General features: G+C 40.9%; 1 protein-coding gene across 1 annotated transcript in view; it reads right to left on the bottom strand.

Moving 5' to 3' along the window:
- Window positions 1-26903, bottom strand: part of LOC126476412 (midnolin-like) — a 246453-nt gene that overhangs the window by 5859 nt on the left and 213691 nt on the right. Inside the window, exons 5-6 of the mRNA XM_050103540.1 lie at window positions 6107-6191; window positions 2666-3079 (exon numbers count right to left, since the gene is read on the bottom strand). Coding sequence (XP_049959497.1) covers window positions 2666-3079; window positions 6107-6191 — 499 coding nt within the window. The remainder of the gene's footprint in view (window positions 1-2665; window positions 3080-6106; window positions 6192-26903) is intronic.

The raw sequence follows: 26903 nt of genomic DNA, 5'->3' as shown, positions 1-26903 counted from the left end.
GTAATATAGAGTCTTTTTTTTTTGGGGGGGGGGGGGGGGGGGGGGGGGGGAATTTCTGCTTAGACAAATCTATCCTCATTACACTTTTTGAATGATTAAATACACTTTCTGCATGCTTTTGGTTAGGTATGAAATTGTCCATTGGTTGACTGTACCATCAATATCATAACCCTCAGTTTATCTAACAGGATAGTATGGTTCTCACTATCCAATGCCATAGTTAAGTCATAGCCAATACTATTGCTATTTTGTTACGCAATCCTTGTGAAATTTCTCAAATAAGTGTAAATAGAATTGTCAGTAGAAAAACTCTTCTGAAATCCAAACTGATTACTGAGGATATTTTTGCTTGGGAGGGGCACTAGAATACATCACCTTCTCAAAAAGTTTGGAAAAATAATGTCGGTAGTTAAATACATCATAATTAATGAGATATTTTCTATCACCTTGCTTACAGGCACGTTTAACAATGACATATTTCAATCTCTGGAAAAATTTGTGGAGTAAGTGATTCGTTACATACTTCAGATGAGACAGTGCTTATCATATGGAAAATATTCTTTAGTATTCTGTAGGGAACACCGTCAAAACCATGTTAGCTTTTTTTTTTAGAGAATATATAATTTCCATAATTTCAGAGGGAGAAGTTAGTGATACATTCATGGGATTTAATTTTACAGGAGTTGCTTTTTTAATATACTGCTGTGATTTTGCTTTAACTTTTTGTCCCTTTATTTTGTACTATAGCTTTTAATCACAGTCCCTACCTGTGAATCCTCATTTGTAGCCCTTCCATTCAAGTAAATATGTATGTTATAGTCTTTGGTCAGTTGTCCTGTCATTTCGCTACATTGAATATAGCTTTAACTAGTTAGAATTACTGATTTTTTGGCAGTGTGCATGGTCCTTAATTTTTTGTAATTTAGGGTAGTTTTTGTAGTGGGCTAGTATTACAGGATCTTCATTTGTTCTTGTGAACACATGCAAATTCCTTTTCTTTTCACAAGGTATTTTAATCCCTCTAGTTATCCATGTGTTGGATGTTTTTCCATATGTCTGTTTAATGCCCTTTCTGATTATCTTATGTGGAAAGTTATTTTCACCTAATGATAGAAGTTTATCTTGGAATAAACTAAATTTTGTGCCAGTATTTGGTTAATTATAAATCTCATCCCATGTCATCTCCCATAAAGTGTTTTTAAAAACATTTGTTCCAGATTCAATTAATCCAATTAATTTTCCAAGAAAGGTGTTAATTTTATAAAGCATTATCTTGTTTATACCACATAACTGTGCATCAAGCCGAGACATACAATTTGTTACCGGACATATAGTTTTGTCCTTGCTTTGAGCTTCATCAAAGGAAACATCAGTTAGGGGCTACCTTCTGTATCTACCTGTGGCAAAAAGCTATTTGCTGAGACCAAATCTTAGGATCCGAGGTTTCTAGATCATATTTCTTATCAGAATCATTTGGAAAATGTACATTGACAATCACCAGGTATTAACTGCCTTCTGCTGTCCGACAGCTAGCATAGTAAGGAATCTTAAATTGCTATTAACAGTTCAGTTCAGTATTTCTCAATGGGGCCTATATATTGTTATGATTAGAGGAACCATTTTTTTATATTAATCACAAGCACATGCTTCTATGTGCTGATCACTACAAACTATTTGTCTCAATGTTTTTGAATTTTGTTCCATCTTAATACATGTAACAAATGTTTTTCCCTTCTAGTTCCTCGTGAGTAATATGCTACAGTGCAATCTTTTGTACTTCTCTCACCCTGTTACGTGATGCCCAGACACACATCCTATGTGTGTCTTTCCACAGCTCCCAAATTTTCTAAACAGACGAGAAGCTCTTCTACCTTGTTAGTTCTCCAATATTCTGGTGAAATAATTTAACCTTATTTTTCTGAGCATTCTGTATGACTCAGTTCTAGCTCAAAAAGAAGGGTGAAAAATGTTTTTATTTCACCACTGCAATTGCAAATCCAGTTGACTAAGGTACCTTCGTTTTCTTATTCCTTTTATCACATTAAGCAGCAGTCAGTCACCATGGCACACACACACACACACACACACACACACACACACACACACACACACACACACAAGCAAGAGTATTGTTATTGGTTCTGTAACCACCAAATTTTAGTCACTTTTCGAATTGCCTTTTGCTGAATTCCATCTACTTCATCCTTCATCTCTCATCTCACTTTTTATGCACGACGGAAATGAAAGTCCATTAACTAGCTAAATGTATTTCCATAATTATTACACTTTCTTCACAAACTTATTTTACATGGACAATTACAGTTGCTCCAGTATTAAAATTGTATTTATGCAGAGCAGACTACCACATGCACAAAACCATGAATATGCAGTGCAGTTATATGTTGGAACTACAGAAGAAAAAGATACACTGATACTCTGCATTTAAAGTTAAAATTGTGAGGCCAGCACAATGGTATTCAGTTAAGCCTATGTATTAAGAAAATTCCCATTGAAAATAATTATTATTTTGTCCTGTACATACAGCTGTAACTTTGCTCTTTCACATATTCCATGTGTGACAAAAACACTGCAATAACAGTAATATACTTTTAGTCATTCCATAGCATACGATAACCGAAGAAGTTATTCCCATGTTTTTATATACCTGATAAAGACTGGATAGCTGCTACATGTGGAACCTTGTTGGCTGCTGTTATTAGCTTTCCAGGCACTGCAGAAGCTCCTGCTCCTGCTGCTGCTGCAGCCACAGCTGTAGAAGATGCAACAGCTGCTGAGGTACTGGCATGTGATCCTGCAGCATGCTGCTGGTGCTGTTGATGGTGGTGTTGCTGCTGGTGGTGGTGGTGGTGGTGATGGTGGTGGTATTGTTGCTGTTGTTGTTGTTGTGGCTGCTGCTGCTGCTGCTGCTGTTGCTGCTGTTGTTGTTGTTGTTGTGTACGACTTGCATGTCGGCGGTACTGGGGGGTGGCACACAGCAGGTCATTTAAAATGTGAATTATAGTGCTGATGTCACGTTTCGGCCGTCCAAATCTATCTTGAAGTGCTGGATTCAGGGTACCTGAAATGACATTCCATGAAATTTTTTTTGTACTTACAAATCCAGATAAATACAAGATACACAAACATATCCTGTAAAAAACAGGGTGGTACATTCTTATAAATAATTTCAACTTTCACTATACTAACTTCAAAGATCTTGCTTGATATGCATAATTTCAAAACACCTGAAATGATATAATTAAGATGACATGAAACCTCTGCCAAGATTTGAACTCTGTGAGAACGGTTGTTAAACACTCAGAAGGGAAGAGGAAGAAAAAAATTCACGCATCAAGAAAGTATGTGGCTATTTCAGTCGAAGTATCAAGTCACATTTTCAAATAACTTGGCAGTACAAGCTGCCTTTTCATTACAAAGTTTCATCCTCCAATTCGGATGCACACAATGATTCGGTTGGGATGGATGTCCAAGTCATTTAATCCCCTCCTGAGACTAATTCACCCACCAAGATTTTAACTGTTCAATATTCTGTGTAGTGGCACTGGGATGGAGTTTACATCAGATTTGGCTCCACATGTTCTACCACAGAAAGATCTAGGGATCTTGCTGGCTGTAGATACCTCAACATCACGCATACAGTTAACAGACCCACGTGCCATGTGTTGTGTATTCTCCTGCTGAAAAATGCAATCGCAATCGCAATACTGTTGCGTGGGACATAATACGAGGAGGCAGGATGTCCGATGTCAGGGTTCTCTTAATCACTACCAGATGTGAACTGAAGTCTTACACCCCATTGCTCCCCAGACCATCACACTAAGATTAACATCATTTTGCCTCTCCAGATCTCTTCCCAGGTCACAGCCATACTCACTGATGATTTTCATCCGAGGTAGTACTGAACCACAACTCAACTGCCCGTGCACACGCCACCATTCAATAGTCCATGCTTCCCTGCCATGGCAGTCGTTAGCGTTGTGATGTAAACACCAGTCTACACATTGGATGGTAATGCCCTACTCTAGATGCTGATTGTCTGCAACAATTGTGCACTGCAATGAGTCAATTACTTTTTCTCAGATGGCAGAGGTGGATGTGAAGGGGCTACGATGTGCTTGCAGCACAATGTTGCGATTCTACCTTGTGTTTGTCAGATGTGGGTGACTGGAACCTTGACGAGTATACGTGCTGCCACATTTCCACACAGTCCACAAATGGACCACTGTCACATCCAAATGCCCCCACATATCTGGATATTGCAAAATTCGACCTGACAACTATATGAAAACCTGACAATAAGGGCCCTTTCAAACCCGGGTCAGGTGTTTAACTGTCCGACACAATGTTTACTCATGTGATTCAGCGACCACTCTACTTCTGACTCTGTACAAACTCCAGGCCCACTAACAACACTAAATACGAGAGCACTCTGGTGGCTGCTATCATAACGACAGCTTTATAATCGATGGTGTGTACATGTTCAATTATACATTGACATCCAAACATGTCTTCAGGGGGGCTTCACTTTTTAAGGCACAATTTTAAGGCACAATTTTAAATCATGTGGGACATATTTCAATGGGGAAGTTATTTTTGGCAAGAAACTTAGCAAGTTTTAACAACTTCTCCCCATGTAACAAAATACAAAAATAGAGCTGTCAAACTTTTTACTATTTTGTTTATAATGATGATACAAAAATATATACGCAAAAAATGCCAGACCTGTTATTGAAAACAGCAATAAACAAAATTTAAAGTCATCTGAGCTTAAGGCAAATGGATTGTCGTTAGATGACAAGATTTAGAACAGGTAATTCAGTGTGTGTCAAATCTCCACACCATAAATTTAGTCTACTCAAACAGAGACACTTTTGTACAAATTTATTTATGTCTTGTCATCCTCAGTTCTTATATAACAGACATATGAATATGAAATTACGAGAAGATTACAAGAGCTTAATGGAAGTACATAAATGTACTTCAGCATTTATCAACTTGTTTCTTAGACAAAGTTATGGAGTTCAAGACTTAATTATCTCCAATGGGCAACTTACTCCAATGATGAGTGACCTCACAGAAACTCATGAAAGAAATGTTTTCTATAATTAACATTTTAATACAATAATATTTCATAACCAGTCATTTCATTTAATTTCATTTCAAACAAAACTCTTGGGTAAAGAAGCAGTCTCAGTATAGTGAAACCCACCATCAAGACAATTGAGTGTTGTCTGTGTCCAAATGATTCAGCACGTTCATACTTTGTATCTAATGGCACTGTCAAGTGAAGAACAAGAGAGATTGGAGCTACTGTCTGTAATATTAATGTCTGCTTTGCAGTTCACCCTTCACATCTGAGAACGCTCAAAATTTTGAAAGGGAACATAAGTCATCTAAATTAAGACTTTCACATTTGAACATTGTAAAATTTATATTGAACTGCACTTTGGATTGCTTATAAAATGAAGGATGGGCCTATCATGCCTGGCATATCTTAAGCCAGTGACCCTACATACTGAATCATCATTTACAATACCGAAGAATCTGAACATTTACCAAGTGTGATGGTGAATTCATTGCAAGAAGCAATTCCTTTGATACTGAAAGCTATAAGAATATGTGCTTAATGTACAGCAGATATAAATAACCTAAATTTGTTGAGTAACAGGAATGATAACAGAAATTATCAGAAAAACAACTTCCCAATAAACTAAACAAAATATGCAAATTGCAGGAATTTTACGTACTATTAAAAGTGACCACGACAATAAAACAGTGATATTGCAGGCATAAACTGGAATTTCGATAAGTGCTTTTTTGCCACGATTAATAGCTAATCCAGAGATACGTAGAAAAGATGCCATTATTCGAAATACCTCTGTGTGAGACTTTACGCACGAATGTGCTGCATATGTTTCTTTCTTAGTTTTTGCATCATTTTATTAACAATTCTTCTTCCTCCCTCCCCCAGATGGAAAAAAAAATTAAAATTAAGTGCAACACTAACAGCTCTGATGGACATAAGCTTCTACTTGAAAAATATTTTAACCACAGAAATGTGCATCACTGTGATTGCATTACTCACCAGAAAATGTGCCCGAGTACACTCCCTTGCCATGATGGTGCATCGATTCTATTATAGCGCCTTGTCTTCGTGCTCTTGCATTGTCCTGAAAATAGGGTGTTATATGTAAATAACCTGTAATTTCCTGTTTTGTCAACATGCAAATAATTATATTTATAATTAGTGATCTGTAGGCCTAATTAGTTCATATAATTAACCTTACAATTTATTACACAAGAAACAGTTAATCGAAAATAATGTTACAGCAGAATTGTTTATGCTTTAAGCTTCCAGATGAAAGTTCATATGGGACTAAGATTGGAATCTGGCTAGACCTCTACCTTTATGAGGCAATGGCCAAGCTACCTACACTTAACTCTAAACTCAATCTTGCCGTTTTAATTTTCTGTACACTTTTTTATTCACCCTAATCCACAGAGGGTCTCTTGTATACGCTTCTGAGTTAGCAGTTCTAGCACAAAGTATAGCACAGACAATGGCTTAACCACAGCCTGTGTGTTTTTCCATACTGAAGTTTCAATTCTGCAGCAGTTAAACTTGCTGCTAGCTTTAACCCAGATGTGGGTCACACCTGATAAACTGGAAGGGTCTTACTAATAAAAGGAAAACGTCTGTGCTCATGTCCTCATTTTGTATAGTTTTTATTCCTCACAGCTTTGGAACAGAATATACATCACTGAGGAGTGAAAGACTTATTGTAGTTCAATTTGTTTATTATTGGATGCACTAAAATGACAGGTTGACTTTCAATGTACATCTGATATGACACCAAAAACCTGTACATACACATTTGGTTGTCAAATATTTAACAGTGAATGCTCAAATGTTCTTAATTTTTCTTTGCATTGTTAAGGCCCGCACCAAACAGGAAGAAAATCAAACTAAAAACTTTTGCATCACTATTCATGTGCTTTTCTGCTACATTCAACATCAAGAAGAATCAAGCCACTAAATATCTACAGTACCAAAAATTTTTACTGAATGCCCACATATGAAGGGCACACTGTCATTGGCAGCCTATTGACAACAACATTAATGTCTATTTGGTATATGACTTAGCAGATCAATTAAACTTACTGATTTTTCTGTCACTTTTTAATCTACTTCAGGTGATTAAAGACCAAGCTTTTGTATGGCCAACATCTTAGATGTTGATTTCACAACTATGTATACATGTGTATGATGTTTACAATTAATAGTCTTCCAACTCTTATTCTGTCTGCGACTGCTAATCTCAGGAAACTAATGTAGGTATTTTGATATGGTTTTTCACTAGTATATTGAATGATTAACAAGAAAGGTTTTTGTGTATAATTTATTACATCTACACCACTCAAGCTGTTTGGTTGTATGTACTTGGGAGTAATACATTAAAGTTGAGGGTCAATTGCCCTCCATACACCAAGCATCTATCTTTCTTAGGCATTTCTGCATTTTATTTTGTATGCAAACACACACAAAATCTGTATATTATAATATTAATGCACAGTAGTTTCTGTCTTCAGTATGACCAACTTAGTTTGTGCCTGCAGTTATCAACATCTTACAGGTTTGTTGCAACCAGCTGCTAGTGTCACCACACCCACTTTGCAGAAAATTTGGAGTTAATGACTGTGGTTAAACCCAGTCGGCCAACGCCCTAAAAATTGGAACAAAGGAAGGATGTAAATTTTCAGTGAAAGTATACACCTACATTACAAATAAAATTAACACACTTGTACAACATTTCAGTGAATGTTCTGTTCTAACTTTAGGCTGGTAATAAAAAAAATAATAATAGTTGGGTTATGCATGCACGCTGTATTTTCTCGCCGCCCAACGTCACTTTGAATACCCGCACAACACCAACTATCTGCAGAAACTACTACGCGCGTACAAGAGGCAAGAAAACAGATTTTCGGCGCTGCAGCCGCAAAATAAGTGTGGCATTCATACTGGCGTTGTTATAGTACGAATGGATCAGGTTATAAAGCGCCGGGTCAATGAATGGGCAAATACAACAATGCAGCACCGTATTTCGAGTCCTGCTTCGGGACTAAGGTTCCTAAAAACCTTGACACTCTGGGAAAATCGGGATATCACACACACACACACACACACACACACACACACACACACACACACACGAGGCGGCGCCCAGTGAGAGTGAAAGCCAGCCAGTGGGCTCGTCCGCCCATGTGACGGCCTAGCCTCGCAACACCGCCTTGCGACACCGCGGCAATGTCAGTCCGCCACAGCCGCAGGCGTTTCACTTTAACCCATTTACCCGTTTCGGTACAGCGCGCCGGCTCGCGTGCCGACCTTGATTGATCGCTTGCCGCGACATTTTGTGCTTTGATCTCTGGCGACTTGACTGTTCCTAGAGCCATCTGGTGGATAATACTGCGGTATGGGCAACGATGAAACGACAGCAGTGTTCCAGAGCTATCCCTTGTAATGTACACCAGTGTTTTATTTACTTGTTTCGTGGGTCATTTGTAGCATTAATCTTTACGTTGTGGAACGAGCCATTTTACATTCACAGTACACATACGTTGTTAAATAGGGCTACATGCTGATCATTTATAATTTTTTAAAATGCCGATGTGTATTACGTAACCACTACATTTTCTGATTACTATGGAACAGAAGGAGTTGTCAAGAAGAAACTTTCAGTTTCTTTTCAAATTTATCTTTGTTGTGTGACTTATCATTCAATAAGCGCTCAAAAACTGATGGCATCATTGTGTGCTCTTTTTCTTCTAAAGACAAACCTTAACGTGGAATAATTAATGTCATTTGTTGTTCTGTTATTCTAGTTGTGAATATCATTGTCCCTTCTGTACTTCATTGGATTATTTACATCAAACTTCACGAGGGAGAAAATATGCTGTGAAGCATTATTCAAAATGCCTGAACTCCTTAAAAATATGCCTCCAAGTTCATTGTGGGTGACCCCCACACATTCGTACAGCACGTTTCTGAGCAATAGACACCATCTTGCTTACCCAGAACACTATCCCATATGACAAAGAAAACACGCAAATCTACTTAGTGATTTGTCTCTCACCAAGATTTATAATGGTGCGGAGTGCAAATGAGACTAGACATGCTTTTTTCAGTTTAAGTTCTCATCTATATGGACACCAAATATTTTTGAAGCTTTCATCTTCATTATTCCCTTTCCACGTGTTAAAACATGCCGTCGGTGTAGTAGCTACCTTTGTACATTTAGAACTCGATACGTTGTTTTTTGAAACATTTCCAGAAAACCAGTCAACACCACTTAAGAACATTATTTGCCATTCCTTTTGTTATATTTACGTTTGGCTTGATTACTATACTCTTGCGATCCACAAAAAATTAAGGTATGCTTTTTTATTAGTCCGGCGGTATTTACGTCTACAAGAAATACTGGACCTGAGATTGACCTTGTCGACCCCAGAAATGACTTCTCCACAGTCATGAGAATCTGCCGTGCTTGACTGATTGAATTATTAAATATAACTTTTTGCATTCTTTTGGTTGGATTTGTCCATTGGTTAATTATGCCATCACTTCAACAAAACATTTTTATCTGGGAGAATATTGCAGTTCACGCAGTAAAATGCCTTTGACGGGTCACAGAACTTCGTAACCACTTATTTTACACTTTTAAAAGTTTGCGAGTTAATCTGTAAACGGCAGTTTTGTAATTTCCTTGAAATCCAAATTGTGATTTACTGAGGATATTGTTGCTCAGGTCGGAAGCTATTCTAGAATACATCACCTGCTCAAAAATTTTGTAAAGTAACAGTAGTGAAAGGCATAAGTAGTGATCATTTGACATTTCCCTTATTACCTTTCTTACAGAGGAGTTTAACAACAGCATACTTCATACTTCATACTTCAATCTTCTTGCAAAAAATACCCTCAGTTATGCATTACAAATTTAAGGAAAGAGAATGCTATTATATGGGACCAAGTCTTTGATACTCTGTTGGGAACACCATCAAATCCAGATGAGACTATTTGCAAAAAATATAATTTTCTTAATATCAGAGGGACAGGTTATATTCGTATGAGCCAATTTTGTATGGAGCCAATTTTTCAACATACTGGTTTGTTTCTCCTCTTTAAAACTGAGTTTTATTGTTTATCGGACATGAGCTGCTTTGTGTGCAATAAGAGCCCTGCCACTGTAAATTCAGTGAAGAGTGAGAGCTAACAGGCTTGTACATCGGAAACTGGCGAGGAGAAAAAGAATCTTAAGGAAATTCAAGAAAACCTAGGCAAAATTTCCACTTGGTGAATCACCGGCAGCTGTCTTGCAAGCTAAGGTAATACCTGTAGCACAGCAAATGAACCCGCTAGTATATGATTACCAGAATAGTAGTAAACATCTTTGAACATGTCAGATGTGATATTATTTACGGGTAATACCAGGAAGCGACAAAGTTTGAGAACTCTACTCCGGTTAGTCTTCTCACATCTTTACAAAATCTTGACTAAAATTATAATAAATAACCTCACAAAAGAGCTGGATTTATATCAACCTGCTGATCAGAACTATGGATCACATCCAGACTATTTGCCTTCCTCTAAGTAAGAACTGAATACAACTCAGGATTTATCTAGCCTTTATGGGTAATCTAAAAGCTTTCGACTCCAAGATGATTTGGGCAATCATGAAGGCTCTTGAGAATGGCAGGATAAAATCAATGCATATAAAGCTCCTGAAATACGTCTTATCAATAGGCGAAAGTTAGAGAGGATTAAGACGGTATCAGTAAGACGGCAAGGGTGTTTGCCAAGGTGACATCTCTCCAAAACTGTTCACTTTTGCACAGGAAAGAGTATTCAAATCACTAACTGGAATAACAGTCTAATAAAAATAAATGGTTCGCACGAAAACTCCGCTGTTCGGCTATCATGATGAGGATCGTAAGTGAAGATCTGAAAGGACTATAGATTTTGATCCAAAAACTAAAACTTGGCTCTGCAAAGACTGGAAATGAACGCCAATAAAACAAAAATACGAAGCCAAACCACTTACAACCGGAACCGATCTACAGTAGTAGTTTATGAATATATCTACCTTATCCACAAAACTAAACTAGTGCAAAACAACAAAAAACACAAATGTCTCGTGAAATAGGACTGAGCTGGGCAGCATTCCAGTATCCAAGATTTATGCTGACCAACAAGGATGTCAAAAATAACCTGCAGGCCAAGGTCTATATCTGCATACTATCAGCTACAACCTACAGAATGTTAACTGACTAAGGCAAGTGTATCAACTAAAGCGTTCGCAACAAGCCATGGCGCGAAAAATGCTAGGAGCCAACCTTGTCCTAAGTGAGCGACCGACTTCTGAATACGCGACACTCCAGAGACAAACATCCATCGGGCGATAAGCTCGAGTGTTATGATGCGAGCGACCATGTCGCGCTACAAGATGGCTGCTTAGAGCCAACCAACTGTTTCTATAAAACGGCGCCCCTAGACTGGAATACTGTAGCTGGCGAGTAAAGCTACAAAATTAGGTTTACTTAAGAAAATTAAGCGAAAACGAATGCTGTGCATGAAATTTATAAAGGGAGGAATCTCCAAGGAGAATTTCATAAATATCATCAATTACGAAGATCAAATTTTTCGAATACACGTAAATGAGCAGAGGAGCATTCGACTATCTCATCAATAAATTAAAAACTAATTTTTTTTACATGAGCAAGAACTTTTAACAACCAATAAAAGCGGAAGAATGACTGACTACATGACTGACTACCCTAAATATACAGATTAATTACACAGATAATTTACACAGATTAATAACGAATGCAAATATGTAGAGGTGGTGTAGCGTTAGCGTTATAGCTCGTGAGTGCGAGCATCGGAAAGATCCTGGATTCGATTCCGGGTTCTTCTTATATTTTAGCTAACTCAGTTACAATTATGTATACTAATTTTTATATATACTGTTTGCACTGCATCGCTAAGTACATTTTTAAGTTCTTGGCAAAGAACTGTGTGTAAGTGTACACACGCCTATCTCAGTTTATCACAAGTTAAATTCCCAATAAATTGCAATGAACTATCAGCTTTTACAGATATTTGAAGTTGCGAACATAATTCATCAGCAGCCAGTGTTACGGCCAAGCGTTTCAATTAATCTAAATCGTCTGTAAAAGTAAAGCATACAAAATTTTTGAAAAGAAAGTCTAACGTTTTGTTTAATGATTTGTCTAAAAGTATGAAATAAAAAATATTAGGGAAACGTTTGGTGCACCTCATTTTCTGTTGATGTTTTCGAGCATCATTCAAAGGCACATAGAATGTTTTTCTGATGATCTCATTTCTTTTATACAAATCATTTCGTAAAATATTTGATTTCTTTCATTTCTTATTTTCTTGTTTTATTCAGAAAGCATGATCTTACTCGTTGGTCTTCCTAACGCACCTGATTCGAAGGAAGCTTGTTTGAGATTTAAATACCGCACAAATGATTTCTTTATATGCAAAGCAGCTAGGCCTTTAACAGATGAAATTTTTGACACTACATTTACGTAGCTTGGCAGCAGGTTTTCGTGAAATATTTCAATTTTTCCTCAACTCAAGTTTACGTTAACTACCTTTATTACTTTAAAGCAATTTAATATTTTCTTGAAAAACTAGATCTCACGCTGGTCACTTCGATACCCTGTTTACCTATTTCTCTCCCTTTGTTTGACTATGAAAATTCGGACGAAACCTCATGGTGCAATACACAAGGAGTCTTTTTCGTCTGCTCAAGCATTTACAAAAACGTATTGATTGTAAATAAGTTATACAGAACTGCAACCAGTCAGCATTATTATTAAAAAAAGTGACTGGTTGCAGTTCTGTATAACTTATTTACATTCAATATACAGTCGCGGTTCTAAAATATCAGTAATAGATAAGCATAACTTATTGGTTGTTATTCATATGACAAAATAGCCCCTTCTACGTGCTGTCATTTCCAAAAATTGTTTCGATATCTCGAACCGTTTCAGATACGAGGAATTTACGGCCACTTGATTCCCGAAGCGCAGGGAAGGTTAGGACGCGCCACGAGCGACCCGTCCGCGGATATAACAACCAATATCTCAAGAATGAAGATAGATATCATTGCAGTCTCAACTTTAAATACAATTTAGATATATTGGTTACATTTCATACGCAATAATGTATGACCTTAAATGAACTATACGGAAAGTCTACGCAATGTGATTTTACCTCTGCAAACACTTAAAAATGTCGTGCAGCCATGTACTCAATTTCGTGCAGCACGGTAACTATGACGAATAACGAAAGAAGTTCAGACCTTTATCGTGTAAAGGTATCAAGCTATAAGATGCGGAAGAATCAAATTTTTTCACCGAATAGTTTTCTTAAAATCGGGTAAGTATTTCACAGCTGCCGTCGAGTCTACTTTGCCCAGAAGACAGGTGGCTGTCGCTTTCTGTCGCGCGTACTGCAGCGACAAGATTCAAACACGTTTGAATTCGAACGTCGCCAGTTGCAGCGGGAGACAGGCAGTGACACCGATCTATAACTGCGGTTGTGTTTTATCGCCTGAAGCTGTCGGCCGCTTCTGTCGCTTACAGGACGCGGGCTTAGGGATAGGATATGATCAGAGGACATTAGAAAGAGAAGTTACACGTTTAGGATTTCAGACTGAATTGGCAATGGGTCGGACACGTAACTCTATAAGATCACAGCAGATAGACCCCTAAAATTGTTCACTGGAGACCAAGGGTCCACATAAGGCATTGACAGGCCCCAAAGGAGATGGCTTAACGACGTAAAGCTGGTGGCTGGAATACTATGGTACCATAAACTAAACTGCGCCCGAACAGGCCATGAAGTCCCAACGGTGCCGATCGGCCGCCGTGTCATCCTCAGCCCACAGGCGACCCTGGATGCGGATATGAATGGCATGTGGTCAGCACACCTCGCTCCCGACATGCGTGTTTACGACCCCGGAGCCGCTACTTCTCGATCAAGTTTCTCGTCAGTTTGCCTCACAAGGGCTGAGAACACTCCGCTTGCAGACAGCGCTCGGCAGACCGGATCCAAGTGTTGGCCCAGCCCGACAGAGCTTAACTTCGGTGATCCGACGGGAACCGATGTTACCACTCCGGCAAGGCCGTTGACACCACTATAGTACCAATGGCATGAAATCGAGGACAATGGAAACACATGGAAAAGCCTACATCCAGCAACGATTGAGATGGACTGAAGACGACGAAGCGATATGAAACGGGATAATGTGAAATAAGTATTTATGATGGTGACGGGCAGGATTAGTTTTGGTGGATTTTTTTGAAAGTGCAGCGCATTATTCGAAGGAGACTGTGCGACATTTATGCTGCATATCTCGCGAAAGGGATAATAAAAAATAAATGACTGCGTGTACAAAGGCACGTAGTGCCCAAATATTGCGGACGTCTTTGTTGCCCAGATGAACAGTAACACACATGTAACATTTCTACAAGCTTGACTACCGAACATGATTTCTCTAGTGCAGAGGCAGTTAAAGCAAACTTATCATAATGCTTCCAAGAACATGCCATGCTGCGTACTATAATACAGACAACGTATTACGTTACGTGAACATTCCAGAAAAGAATCTGATCACTGGAGACATTCACATTTATATTTCTTTTCGTTGTGCAAAGACGTCCACAACACAGTCTTGTTCCAAAAAGTCAAAGTGCAAAAAAACAGCGTTTTGTTTTGCCCTCTTTGGTCAAATTGTATAGCATTTCTCTGAAACTTCATCTCTGCTGATTTAGGTATTTACAAACCTCCTGTTACAATGTACTTAACGTAACATAAGAATGAGCCTTCAGCATGTCACAGCAGCCATGTTACCTGGAAAAAATTGTGCATGTGCGTGTTTTGCTGGTGGGGTGGGAGGGGGGGGGGGGGGTTATGGTGAGGGCTCTAAGCTTCATTCCAACAAGTGGACGGAAGTATCAACCTGTGCCGCAGCAGGTAGCCGGGGCTGATGGTCACACACAGCTAAACAAACTGCCGTAGCACACAAACGCTGCCAGGTAGCTGGGACGACCGTGGTCCCTGCCCATACCTGCAGCAGCACAAAAGTGAGGTAGCAGCCTTCAGGACGCACAATGCCATTCACCTCACGACACGTACTGTACTGTACCGCCCTCAGCAGATACAGACTGCCACGACGCGGTATTTACGGGGCCTGCAGCCCACTGCCGCAGCTGATACTAACGAGGCTCTATTCAGCGCAATCGGAAATTCCTACGTGCTATCAACGTGACCAGAGAGAGAGAGAGAGAGAGAGAGAGAGAGAGAGAGAGAGAGAGAGAGAGAGAGACCGACCTTGATGGTTGTAATAAGCAGATATGCAAGAAATACTGTAAAGTCGAAATTCGCTGAAAACGAATTCCTCGGTTCCAGCAGTCTTAGGTATACATCTATTACCCAATAGTGGTATCAGAATTGGTGCTGAACCGTAACTCTAACCCGGATTTCTTGCTTATCTCCCTGGACCGACCCAAACTTCCACATGTCCCACCGACTACATGCTACGTAATTAGCACAATTGTGAATTGTCAGCAGTGTTTTTTAAGACATGTATGGAAGTTAATACTGAAGATAATTAACAGACTACGAGCTGGACGAATTTTGCTATCTACACAGGGAGATGAGTGAAGGAAGATCATGCAAAGTTGTCTTTGGGTCAAATTTTCATTAGTATCTCTAAACTACGTACCTCCTGCTGAAAGGAAACCCAGCACGGAATCCTAAAATAAACGACGTAACGATCATAAGGGCCCTAACGAGATAACCGAGTATTCTTGAACGTCGCGATTCTGGGTATCATGCCTGAGAAAGCAGGCAGAAAAGCTCCAAACGTGATTCACAAAATTGTAACCATTACAAGTAGGTAACTGCGGCTCCCATTGAAAATAATCGGAACATACCACTAGTGTATACTAACAGCTGTCACGTATGGTTCGAGTATATCTGCTCAGATTGCAGCTTATCAAGTCAGTTTTATTAGTCGGAATATTTCAACGAAGAATGTTAAGATTACCAACAGTGGCATTAGTAGGTGGCCAACTGTATGGGTTTTATTGCAGTTTCGTAGAGGAAGGTGGTGGTGGTGGTGGTGGTGGTGGTGGTGGTAGTGGTAGTAGTATTTGTATTTTTTAGTAAGTACCAGGAATAGTTAATACATACATTATTAACCACAAAAATTTAAGTTGTATAGCCCGCGTTAGCTTCCCGGTAATAGGCTGTAATTGTTAAGAATAAATGTAGCGCTAAAGTAGTAATAATTGTACAAGGCAAACAGTCAAAAAGCATAGACCTCGAGAACAGGAAGATATTCAATGAAAGCTACGTTTTCAGCACAGCTTTATATGGGTGTAGGAAATAAACAATGGCGAAGAAACTATAGGACGCCTTCGAAAGAGCTACTTTTTCAAGGAATAAATGAATATTCCGCAATGAGTCATGGCGAAAAAGTATTAAACCTCAGAGGATAACTGGGCACATGGTGGATGTAAAGAATCGCAGAGCAGGCATATATGAGAGAGAGAGAGAGAGAGAGAGAGAGAGAGAGAGAGAGAGAGAGAGAGAGAGATCGCAAATCGTTCACGAAGGACAGAACAGTGCTCTTTCCTGGCAGAACTGTCACTTTTTCCACCAATTTTGAAGCAGTCCAGGTTTTGTTCTTCTGCAATGGAGAGCGTACAATATACACATGTGGACGCAGTATCTTAACCTCTCCGCATAGAAGCGACACTATTTCTTGCCTAACTACAACACGGTAGCCGCAATCAACATCTTTCGCCGGCACAGTGACTGCTGCAGTTCGACGTCCATTTTAGGTAGAGACCACACGGGAGACGGGCGGGTAGAACTGGCTCATGTCCCCACATTAGTCTGCTCACGGGAACGGAGTTTTCTCCATCCATTGGCAACACCCCGCCCGCTCCACCACTCTCGACAACACTCAATATCTAACATACATGACAGTATGCCAGTTTTAAAGCATGGCCTCGCGCACACGCGCTCGAAACGCCAGTACGTTGTTTAGTCTCTTCCACGACGAGGCTCGCCTGCCATGTTTACTGCTGCGCCCAGCGACAGCGCTGATTTCGGAAACAGAAGTAGGTGGGAAAGATTTTAACTCTAACTTTAAAGCAAGTTTCGAAATTAAATGGGTTGCCCTGACCCACTTGGCTGAAGATGCGCCACGCAGTTAAGCGATGGCAACGCACGTGGTAAATGTATAGCTAGGAAGTTACCACCGTCAACTATCACGGGTGCGGAAGTACGGGCCATTTTACGTGCACGCACCGTCTTGAACATTACCGAACATAAAGCAGGAGCCTACATGAAACTGTTCCTGAATAAGCGACCGCTACTTTGATGCACCAGCAAGCCTGGGTTAGTGATTTTGAACCTTTTGTATGAGTGCTTCACTTGACCATTTATCCCTCAGCGAGACGCAGAGAAATAGCTTCACAAATTGAGCAAATAATGCTTTGATCCACCTCTAGTCTTTGTGCAAGCAGTAGTTCGGCTTGGCACTGGTAAGAGTTGTTGGATGTCGTCCTAATGGATATCAAGCTAAATTATGTCCAGTTGGCGAGTTACAGCGTCAAAATTCTTTTCTGGTCGGAGGGCCCCGACTACTATGGTCCAAACGTTTCCAACTGGAGGGAGATACGGAAATCTTTCCGGCCAAGGTAGGTTTTGGGAAGCACGGAGACAAACATTAGAAACTCTCGTCGTGTGCGTGCGGACATTATCTTGCTGAAGTGTAACCCAGGACGGCTTGCCATGGAGGGCAACAAAACGGGACGCGGAATAGCGTCGACTTAACGCTGTGCCGTAATGGTGCCGCGAATGACAACTACAGGGATTTTTCTTCGAAATGAAATAGCATCCCCAGACTTCCGGCGGTCGGGCCGTATGGCGAGCGACTATCAGGTTGGTATCCCACCACTGTCCGCGGTATCTCCAGACACGTCTTCGCTAGTCGTTGGGGCTCTATTCGAAGCAGGACTAATCACTGAAGACACTTCTGCTCCAATCAATGAGATTCCAAGCCAGTCTTTAGTTCGTTCCGGATTGGTGGCTACAATTGTTCCTTAAGGGAATCAGCGTCTGCACGTTCTACGAAGCAAACTTCCTGGAAAATGAGAGAAGGCTACCTTTTGCCTAGCAGCAGTGGTCCACCTTCGGGACTGCCACGAACATTCATGTTTCTTTTCCACGGATCCACCGTCAGTGTGGCTGCATGACTGTCAGTTAATGACTGAAGCCCCGTACACTTAGCCGTTGCGAATATGTGGATTACAATTTCCGGTTTGTCAGCAGTTTGACAGTATTATTCTTTCGACAAAATTTCTAGATAATTTTCATCGTAAGGTAAGTAGGTATGTCATCGAAAAGTAACATGCTGCCACTATAGATAAACATTTTATACGTGAAATCTTTACTATCGATTAGACATGGGTGTGGTTGCTTGCTAGTTTATTTCTAAAAAAAAAGAAAAAAGGTTCAAATGGCTCCGAGCACTATGGGACTTAACTTCTGAGGTCATTAGTCCACTAGAACTTAGAAGTACTTAAACCTAACTAACCTAAGGAAATCTCACACACACACACACACACACACACACACACACACACACACACACACACACACACACACCCCAATGCCCGAGGCAGGATTCGAACCTGCGACCGTAGCGGTCGCGCAGTTCCAGACTGAAGCGCGTACAACCGCGCGGCCACAAAGGCCGGCGTTTATTTCCTTTAACATGAAAAATACATTGAGGTGGCTTAGTTGTTGGGACATCGGACCTACCTTAGGTTGGGATGGCGATTTTAATCCCCATCTGGGCCTCTTATGTTTAAGTTTACCAACGTTTTCCAAACACGCTGAAGGAAAAAAAATGCTATTATCCCTCGAAAAGAACACGGACAATTTCTTTCACCAATCCAAGATTGCGTTCCGCGCCCTACGACGTTGACTGCAGGTTAAAAAAATTCTTTTTAAACAGCGAATGGACCTTCCCGTTTCCTAGTCAGTTAATGTCTTATTAAGCCAATTACTGGTATTTGAATTTAGTCTTTCGATCTACTACAAAATACTTTACTTCTTTGTCATGTGTTTCGCTAGTGTCAGCGCTTTTGTCTCATTTCTTACACACGGAAGTGTCGTCGACTCGCACATTTTTCAGGTTTTCCTGCGTTTGGCACTGATTATTTGACCTAGTTTCAATTTGAGCTGGACAATACTAACACTTCACGTAAAGAGCGGCGAATATTGCACCTCTAACACTGAAGTTCTCTCTAAGAAAAAAGAAAGTTTGTGTAATGTTGCCAGCTTTTTTAGACGAAAATGCAGCCAATGATGAAGTTCTACACGAAAACGACGATATGCGTATTGTTGGTTCACTTATCAGACGGATTTGGACTAAGTTTAATAACTCTATATAATTTCGTCTCGCTTAATGGCCTGGTCCAAGTCTTTCAATTGGACACCACTTCGGCAACTTACATGTTCCTAACTTACACCCTTAAACCCACAGTTGAACGTGGAAACGGAACCACGTGTTTCTGGCGAATCTTCACATACATCACAGAGGTGAAGACAGACTAAAGAAACTTCCGTGGTTTAATAACGATTCGATCCTGCAACATTTCTAATTCCACGCGCGTTAGTACTATATCGCCAGGCCCAATTTAATAACTGAAGCAACTGCTGACAGCCACAGAAATTAAGAGACGAAAGTATGTTTAGTACTAGTTTATTCGGGCGGGGAATGCTTTAAAGACTATGAAAATTATTGTGACTACGTAGTATTGTATATTAAAGCGACAATATTCTTGTCATGTCTGCAGGCGGATCACACAATCTTTACAATATTACAGCGAGCCACCTGGCCGCTATCTTAAGGTTTGTTACATCTCGCCTTTCAGTCTGAGTTCCGTGTGTTCACCTGAAGATGGTGGCCAGGTGGACTGCTCAGATAATTTGGTCACTATCATTGTATGGTCCGGCAGCAGACCCGACCAGAGAATCACGAAGAGTAGTTACTGCCTTTTGCGAGTGTAGAAAAAGTATTTAGACAACATGCGTTTTAAGTTGCTATTATGATCACGATCTTTTGCTTCCTACTTCGTTCTAAATATTATTCCACACACAGGTGCTCTGTTTTTTAAGTGACGGCACTTCACTGACACACTATACTTTTTTAGCTTTCACGTTGTGTAGACACTTCCACCTCGTGTACTTTGTTGCAACGTTGCAAGTGCATCTACACAAGAAAAGCGCGCATCAGTGAAGCGAAATGTCATAAAATTTGAGCACCTACGTATGGAAGAACATCAGGAAAGAAGCAAGAGGTAAAACCCAGCAGTAATAATTTTAATTTACTACTGTTTAATAGTAGTAACGTAAAACACGGGAATTGCTTACTATCTTGACAGACTGATTTGTGACTAAACCAAATTATTGCAGTGACCACTGAAGATGCTCTGGAACAAAACGAAACGTTTATGGTCCAAATAAGGACTAAATAACGTCTAAATAAAATTCACTACCGTCGCGGAAGGCAGCATATTGTACAAGATGTGTTACCTGGGTAACTGCACCTGCAGAAAAATGAGACGCAAAAACAGGACAGGATAAAAAATTAATGTGTTGTTCACTGGGTAGTCATGTTATGATTTTTCTGAAAAACTGTTTCATGTTTTCCCGTTACGGCTGAGCCGATAAGGGATGCCGGAAGAGACAAAGGCCTACTGCATTCTCTGTAGAATTATTGTATGGTTCGTTAACAGCTGAGTCGACGGAATGGTGGTAGCTATGGTATCCGCCGCAGAGACAGGCCGTACTTTAGAAACCAGCGGACCTTTTTTTTGGTGGAGTGTCTGCAGCGCGCCCCCGCTCTCCGCTTTCTCGGCAGGAGAAAGCCGACGAGGCTTACTCTGCGACGCAAGGAAACTAACACGCCAGTCGCGGAAGACATTCTTGCCACCATCGCCTGGCCAATCGTGCGTTTCGCAAACCGAACTCAAAGCACTGTGTTCCAAGCAGAAAAGGTAACCTGCCAATCTAAGGCTACCACGGAACTATCGGACCTACGCATATTTAGTTATCCAGCTGACAAAAACCGGTAGCCACTGAAGATACCGCGAATTAATATCCATTTACGGAACACATAGGTGACCTAACATGATGAAAGGTTGGCGGTACTTCTTAGATGATCAACGCCTCCAGACTCTACACCACTGGAGTGCATGGCAGAGAGTACTTCGACTGTATCCTGTTGTTGAGTTTCTTCACAGACCATTCCTGTACGGAACGGGGGAGGAAACACTGGTTATACGCCTCTGTGCGCAATATAATTAGTGAAATCCTGTTCTTGCTGTCCTTACGAGAGCTGTAAATATTCCTACCTGCTCACGTAATACTAGTTCTTTAAACTTTAGCCACATACTTGGCATTTACCTTCTTGCTTCTGTCAGATAAGGTTTCTCAGTAACTCTGCGACGCTCTTCCATGAGAGAAACTCGCTTCCGTTTTATGTATACGTTCTGTATTCCCCTGTTAGTTCTATGTAGACAATTTTAAATTACGCCTGGCAGCAGGCATAGACCGAATGCAGAAATGCGTTCCTAGGATCTTTATAGATCGGTATATCCCACACGAAACTAATATAAATGCTCGGGGAAATTAGAATGAAATCTTTGGAAGATGGAAGTTCGTCATGAAATTTTCGAGTAACACAGGGCGAGTACTATGCTGCTGCTTTTTACTCTTGTCTACATCCGCACTCCACCATATGGATCATCGCAGAATGTCCCTGTACCCTTACGTGAAATTTGTTATTGCGGCAGTAGAATTTTTATCCAGTCAGCTTCAAATGCCGGTTCTCGAATTTTTTTTTTCTCTAAGTGTTTCAAGGAAAGACCGTATTCTCTCCAGGGATTCCCATCACGCATCATCTCCCTAATACCCCTCTATGGAACCTACAATTAATCTTGCAACATGCCTCTGAATTCCTTCTATTTTTCCTTTAATCCGACTTGTTATGGAACCCAAACACTCTAGCAGTACCCAAGAACGCGTCTCCTCTATTGATTACCTACAATTTCCTAAAATTTTCTCTATAAACCGAAGTCGAACATCCGTTTTCCCTACAAACAATTTTATGTGCTCGTGGACATCAGAGACTAAGGTGACAGGCAGTACGTGTTCATTGGCATAAAATTACATCATTAACTTCAAAGTTGTTTCTTGCACTAGTGCTGTGTACTATGCACTGTCCTATTTGAGGTGGTATGCTGTGGCATTTCTCCGTCCGTTGAAATGGTTGACGTACGCTGTTACAGGAAATCTACAGTATAACGTCGGCAACAGGAGAGAAAATTGCTAGTATTGTACTCAGAACACCTGGCCAGGCACTGCAGAGTGGCTCGCGAAGTGAAGATAATGTAGGCTACAGCGTGTTGCCTGGCGAACAAAAGTCTGTTGCAGATGCGACTTTTCGGTTCGTCGTCTTAGTTTGCCTGCGCATAAGGAAACGGAGGTAGGACGGTGGCAAAGGAAGTAAGAGGCCCGACCCCTGCGCAACGACAGGGAAAGCAGCGGGCTAGCGCCAGCGCCTCCTAATACACTTTCGCCGCGCAGGGAGCGGCGCCTATCGGCGGGCGATTTCTCACCCGGTGATAAGTACAGCAGCGCAGTGCGGCTTTCCAGAGCGCAGCCGGGGCCGCCTCCCCTGGAAAGCGGGACCGCGGCGGCCGCAGCTGCACGTGACCCTCCGCAGCCGGCACGCGCTCAACGCCACCAAGGAACTTTGGCAGCTACTGGGATGGTGCGTAAGTTCGCAAATTCAATAAACGGATAGAAAACAACATAGTTCAGATACCAATAATGTGTTGTCCTTCACTATCTTACAACAGTCTGCCAACGCTGGGGACGCTTTTCGATTCCGCGACTGTAGAAACCACGAGGTTTTGGAGCGAAGAACTCGTCGAGCCAAATTCAGATCGCACTTTCATCCAGAAAATAAGTTCCTTGAAGGTTGTTCGATAGAGAGCGGGAACGACGAAAATCGGAGGACGCAGGATCAGGTGAATAGTGAGTGTGCGGAACGACTTTCCAACCTAACTCTTCTATAGTGTGTGTCAGTGTGGCAGAATCGTGGGGCAGCATCAGTTCACACAGTATTCCTTGTCGCCGTTCTTTGACTGCATCTGCAAGACGTCTCAGTAGCTGACAAAGTATCAGCAGTGATTGTCACACTTCGGGAAAACAGTTCGTTGTACACCACAATTATTATTCCACCAGATGTATAACATCCCTAATGGATGCGCGCAGGTCTTTTAGATGGGGGATTGCTTTGGTCTCAGACATTTCTTTTTCTGGTTTTTGCATAAAGACACCATTCCTCGCCACCAGTAACGATAGAAGATAGGAATGGTCTGTTGTTCACGAGCCAGCTGCCGATGAGCAAGCCGAGAAGCACATATGGCATTCTGCTGATTTTTGTGATTTTGGCTTAGACCGTTCGTTACCCATAAACGCGATTTTTGAACCTTCCCATTGCGTGCAAGTGTCTCACGATGCTGAAATGATCACAGTTTATCACATCTGCCAGCTCTCAAGTACCCTAACGTGGATCAGCGTGAATTAATGCATTTAAAGGATCTTCTTCGAACCCCAAACTTCTTCCTGAACGTGTAGAGTCACTCACGTCAAATCGATCCTTTTTAAAACGAGAAAATTTTCTTGCCATGTTCTGTCCAATGGCATTATCCCCCATACACAATGCAAATGTTCCTGGCTACCTCCGCTGCTGTCACCCTTCAATTCCAACAGAAGAATATGTCGGAAACACTATTTTTCCACTTGCACACCATTTTTTTAGCGTCCACAGCTCCACTCTCTTTCTCAAAATGACACTCAAACAGCAACACTGCACTACAAATAAAAGTTACAATCGATAAATAAACCCATAGCTACCGCAATACCAAACTGTAAAACGAAAGCGCTACGAACTTATGCACCACACAATACATCTACATACATACTGATACTCTGAATCACTCAAGCGGTTATCAGGCGGTAGCCGGCACTGTGCCGTAATTTATTGGTTTCATGTGTGAATATCGAAGTTTTTCCACCTCGAAATCTCTATTTGTGCACTGTTTTCCTACTTCACTATCGTAATTCACAAAATATGCATTTACTGTGGCAGCCAGCACATGTCTACATCTACACCTCTACTCCCGCTGTGTGGGAGGGTACGATGCGTACCATTGTTAAGGTGCGTTCACACCTGTGCGCCTTGCGGCTGTTGCTTGTCCCACACTGAAGTAGATGAGTCTACCGTGAACACAGGTGTAAATGGCATCAGTCGCACGCAGCTACAAGAGTGTGTCTACTTGCGCGTGAGGCAAGCAGTCGCACGGCGGCCAGGCGGAAGGCGTACACGTGTAAACGCACCTGTACTTTCTCTTCTCCGGTTGCAATCGCGAATGGTCCGCAGGAAGAACGCTAGCTGGTAAGCCTCTGTGGGAGTTCAAATATATCTAATTTTACTTTCATGGTCTGTAAGCAAGACATTCGCAGAAGACATCAGTATATTTGTTCAGCCTTCTAGGCATGTCTGATCTGATCTTTATTTATAAACCACATCAAGTTGCAGAATGCCTCTTGGAGCGTCTGCCACTGCAGGTGGGCGAGTGTCTCCATGACGATTCCGGGCTTACTAAATGAACGTATTCAGGAACTTTCTGCTCAATTTAGGATCTTCTCTTTCTTTCTATTAATGCTATCTGGTATGGATCCCAAGCTGACGAGTAATATTAAAGCATTGGTGGAATGAGAATTTTGTAAGCTACCTGTTTTGTTCGTTGGACTAAACTTCCTGAGGATTCTTCCTATGAATCAGTAATCGTTGCATTTCACATCGCCCCGTACGCATACTTCATAAAATACTTACGGATGTGACTGCTTCCAGTAATTGTTCTGTCGTCATGTAATCATACAACCGGCCTTTGTTTATGCAGAGGGTCAACTACCACAAACTACGTCAGGCGTCTATCTTCTGCGGGTATTCCTGCACTTCGCTATAAGTTTCTAGCATTACTACTTCTACGGATGCAACGCTGACAGCATCATCTGCTGACGTTATACACTACATTTCTACACACAATATGAAAAGTAATAGTCCTGTAACACTCCATTGGGACCACGCCCTAGGTTATTTCTATACGTTTTTCTCCTTTGAGAATGACATGCTGTATTCTGTTTGCTAGACACTTTTTAATCCAGTCACACAGTTTATGGTGTAGACAGACTGGAAATAAAGTAGCAGGAAGGGTTTTGCGTCAAAATTAGTTGTTCTGTGTAGATCCTGCAATAAATCTACCTCGAAAATGTCTTCGAACATTGTGCATAATTCATATGATGTGAATTTTAAGTTCGAGTATGCAATGCGTGCAATAGAAAAAGGAGAAAGGCTGCTCAAACGTTTTGTTGTTTGAGGGATCTAACTCCTCCCAGTAGATTCAGCAAGTACATAAAAGTACATTTACGTGCTTTGACAGTTGTGTCTAAAGCAGACATGAAACGTGCAGTAGAAGAACCTGTAAATATTAATGGAACAAGGGACATTGCTGTTGCACTTCATGGGACATGGCAACGTGGAGGATATCGTTCCTTGAATGGTGTTTTAACTGCTACTTCTCTGGAGAATGGAAAAGTTGATGTTTAGTGCTTATCTAAGTACTGCCACACCTGCCATGGTAACACTGAAGGACGTATTGAACATCAGTGTTCTAAGAATTATGATGGTTACAGTGGAGGTATGGAGTGAGATGGAGCTCTAAAAATATTTCAGAGGTTGGTGCCTGTTTATAATAAGATATAGGAAGTACCTAGGCGATGGGGACTCTCAAGCTTTCAATAAAATTAACGAGTTCAGTGTTTATGGTGATACCTTGGTAACGAAACTGGAGTGTTTTGGACATGTGCAAAAGAGAATGGGTGCTACATTGCGAAAGCTACGAAGAGAAATGAAAGTTGCTACCTGATGGAAAATATCTGTCTGGTCGAGGCAGATTGATAGAAACAAATAGATCACTTTTAGAGTTATTATGGACAGGCCATTAGACGAACTGCACCTCTGAATGATGTTACAGCAATGAGAAAAGCTGTATGGGCCACCTACATTCAAGAGTTGTCCACAGATGACCACCCTGTTCACGGACTTTGCCCTAAAGAAGCAGATTCTTGGAGTGGTTACCAAAAAGCAGAAGAAAGTGGTCAAATATGCTTATGATGGTATTCTCTTCCTGAACCTATTATGAATGAAATAATACAAACTTTTAGAGACCTAAGTGACCCTGTTTTACTTAGTAAATGTCTTCATGGGGGCACTCAGAATACAAATGAAAGTTTCAGACATTGCATATGGGAAAGATTACCAAAGAATGCTTTTTGTAGGACTAAATACATTAGAAGTTAGTGTACTAGATGCAGTGATATGTTTCGATGATGGAGTGATAGGAAGGTTGGAAGTCCTGAGTATTATAGGCATAAAATGTGGCTCTAATATGGAAGATCAATTGCTTGCTTGTGACAACGGGTGGATGAAGCTGAAAGACACTCTTCAAGTTACCAAAGCAGCAAGAAGTGCTAAAAGGTATGCGAAGAGGAAGCTTGAAGATTAAGAAATGATGCAGGATGAAGACCATGTTTCAGGAATGTACTGAGGCACAGTGTAATTAGACTGATCTTC

The sequence above is a fragment of the Schistocerca serialis genome, chromosome 1 (genome assembly GCF_023864345.2).
Source record: "Schistocerca serialis cubense isolate TAMUIC-IGC-003099 chromosome 1, iqSchSeri2.2, whole genome shotgun sequence".
In the NCBI taxonomy this organism is placed as follows: domain Eukaryota; kingdom Metazoa; phylum Arthropoda; class Insecta; order Orthoptera; family Acrididae; genus Schistocerca; species Schistocerca serialis.
Note: the sequence above shows the minus strand (reverse complement) of the source record. Positions and strands in the feature narration are given on the sequence as shown.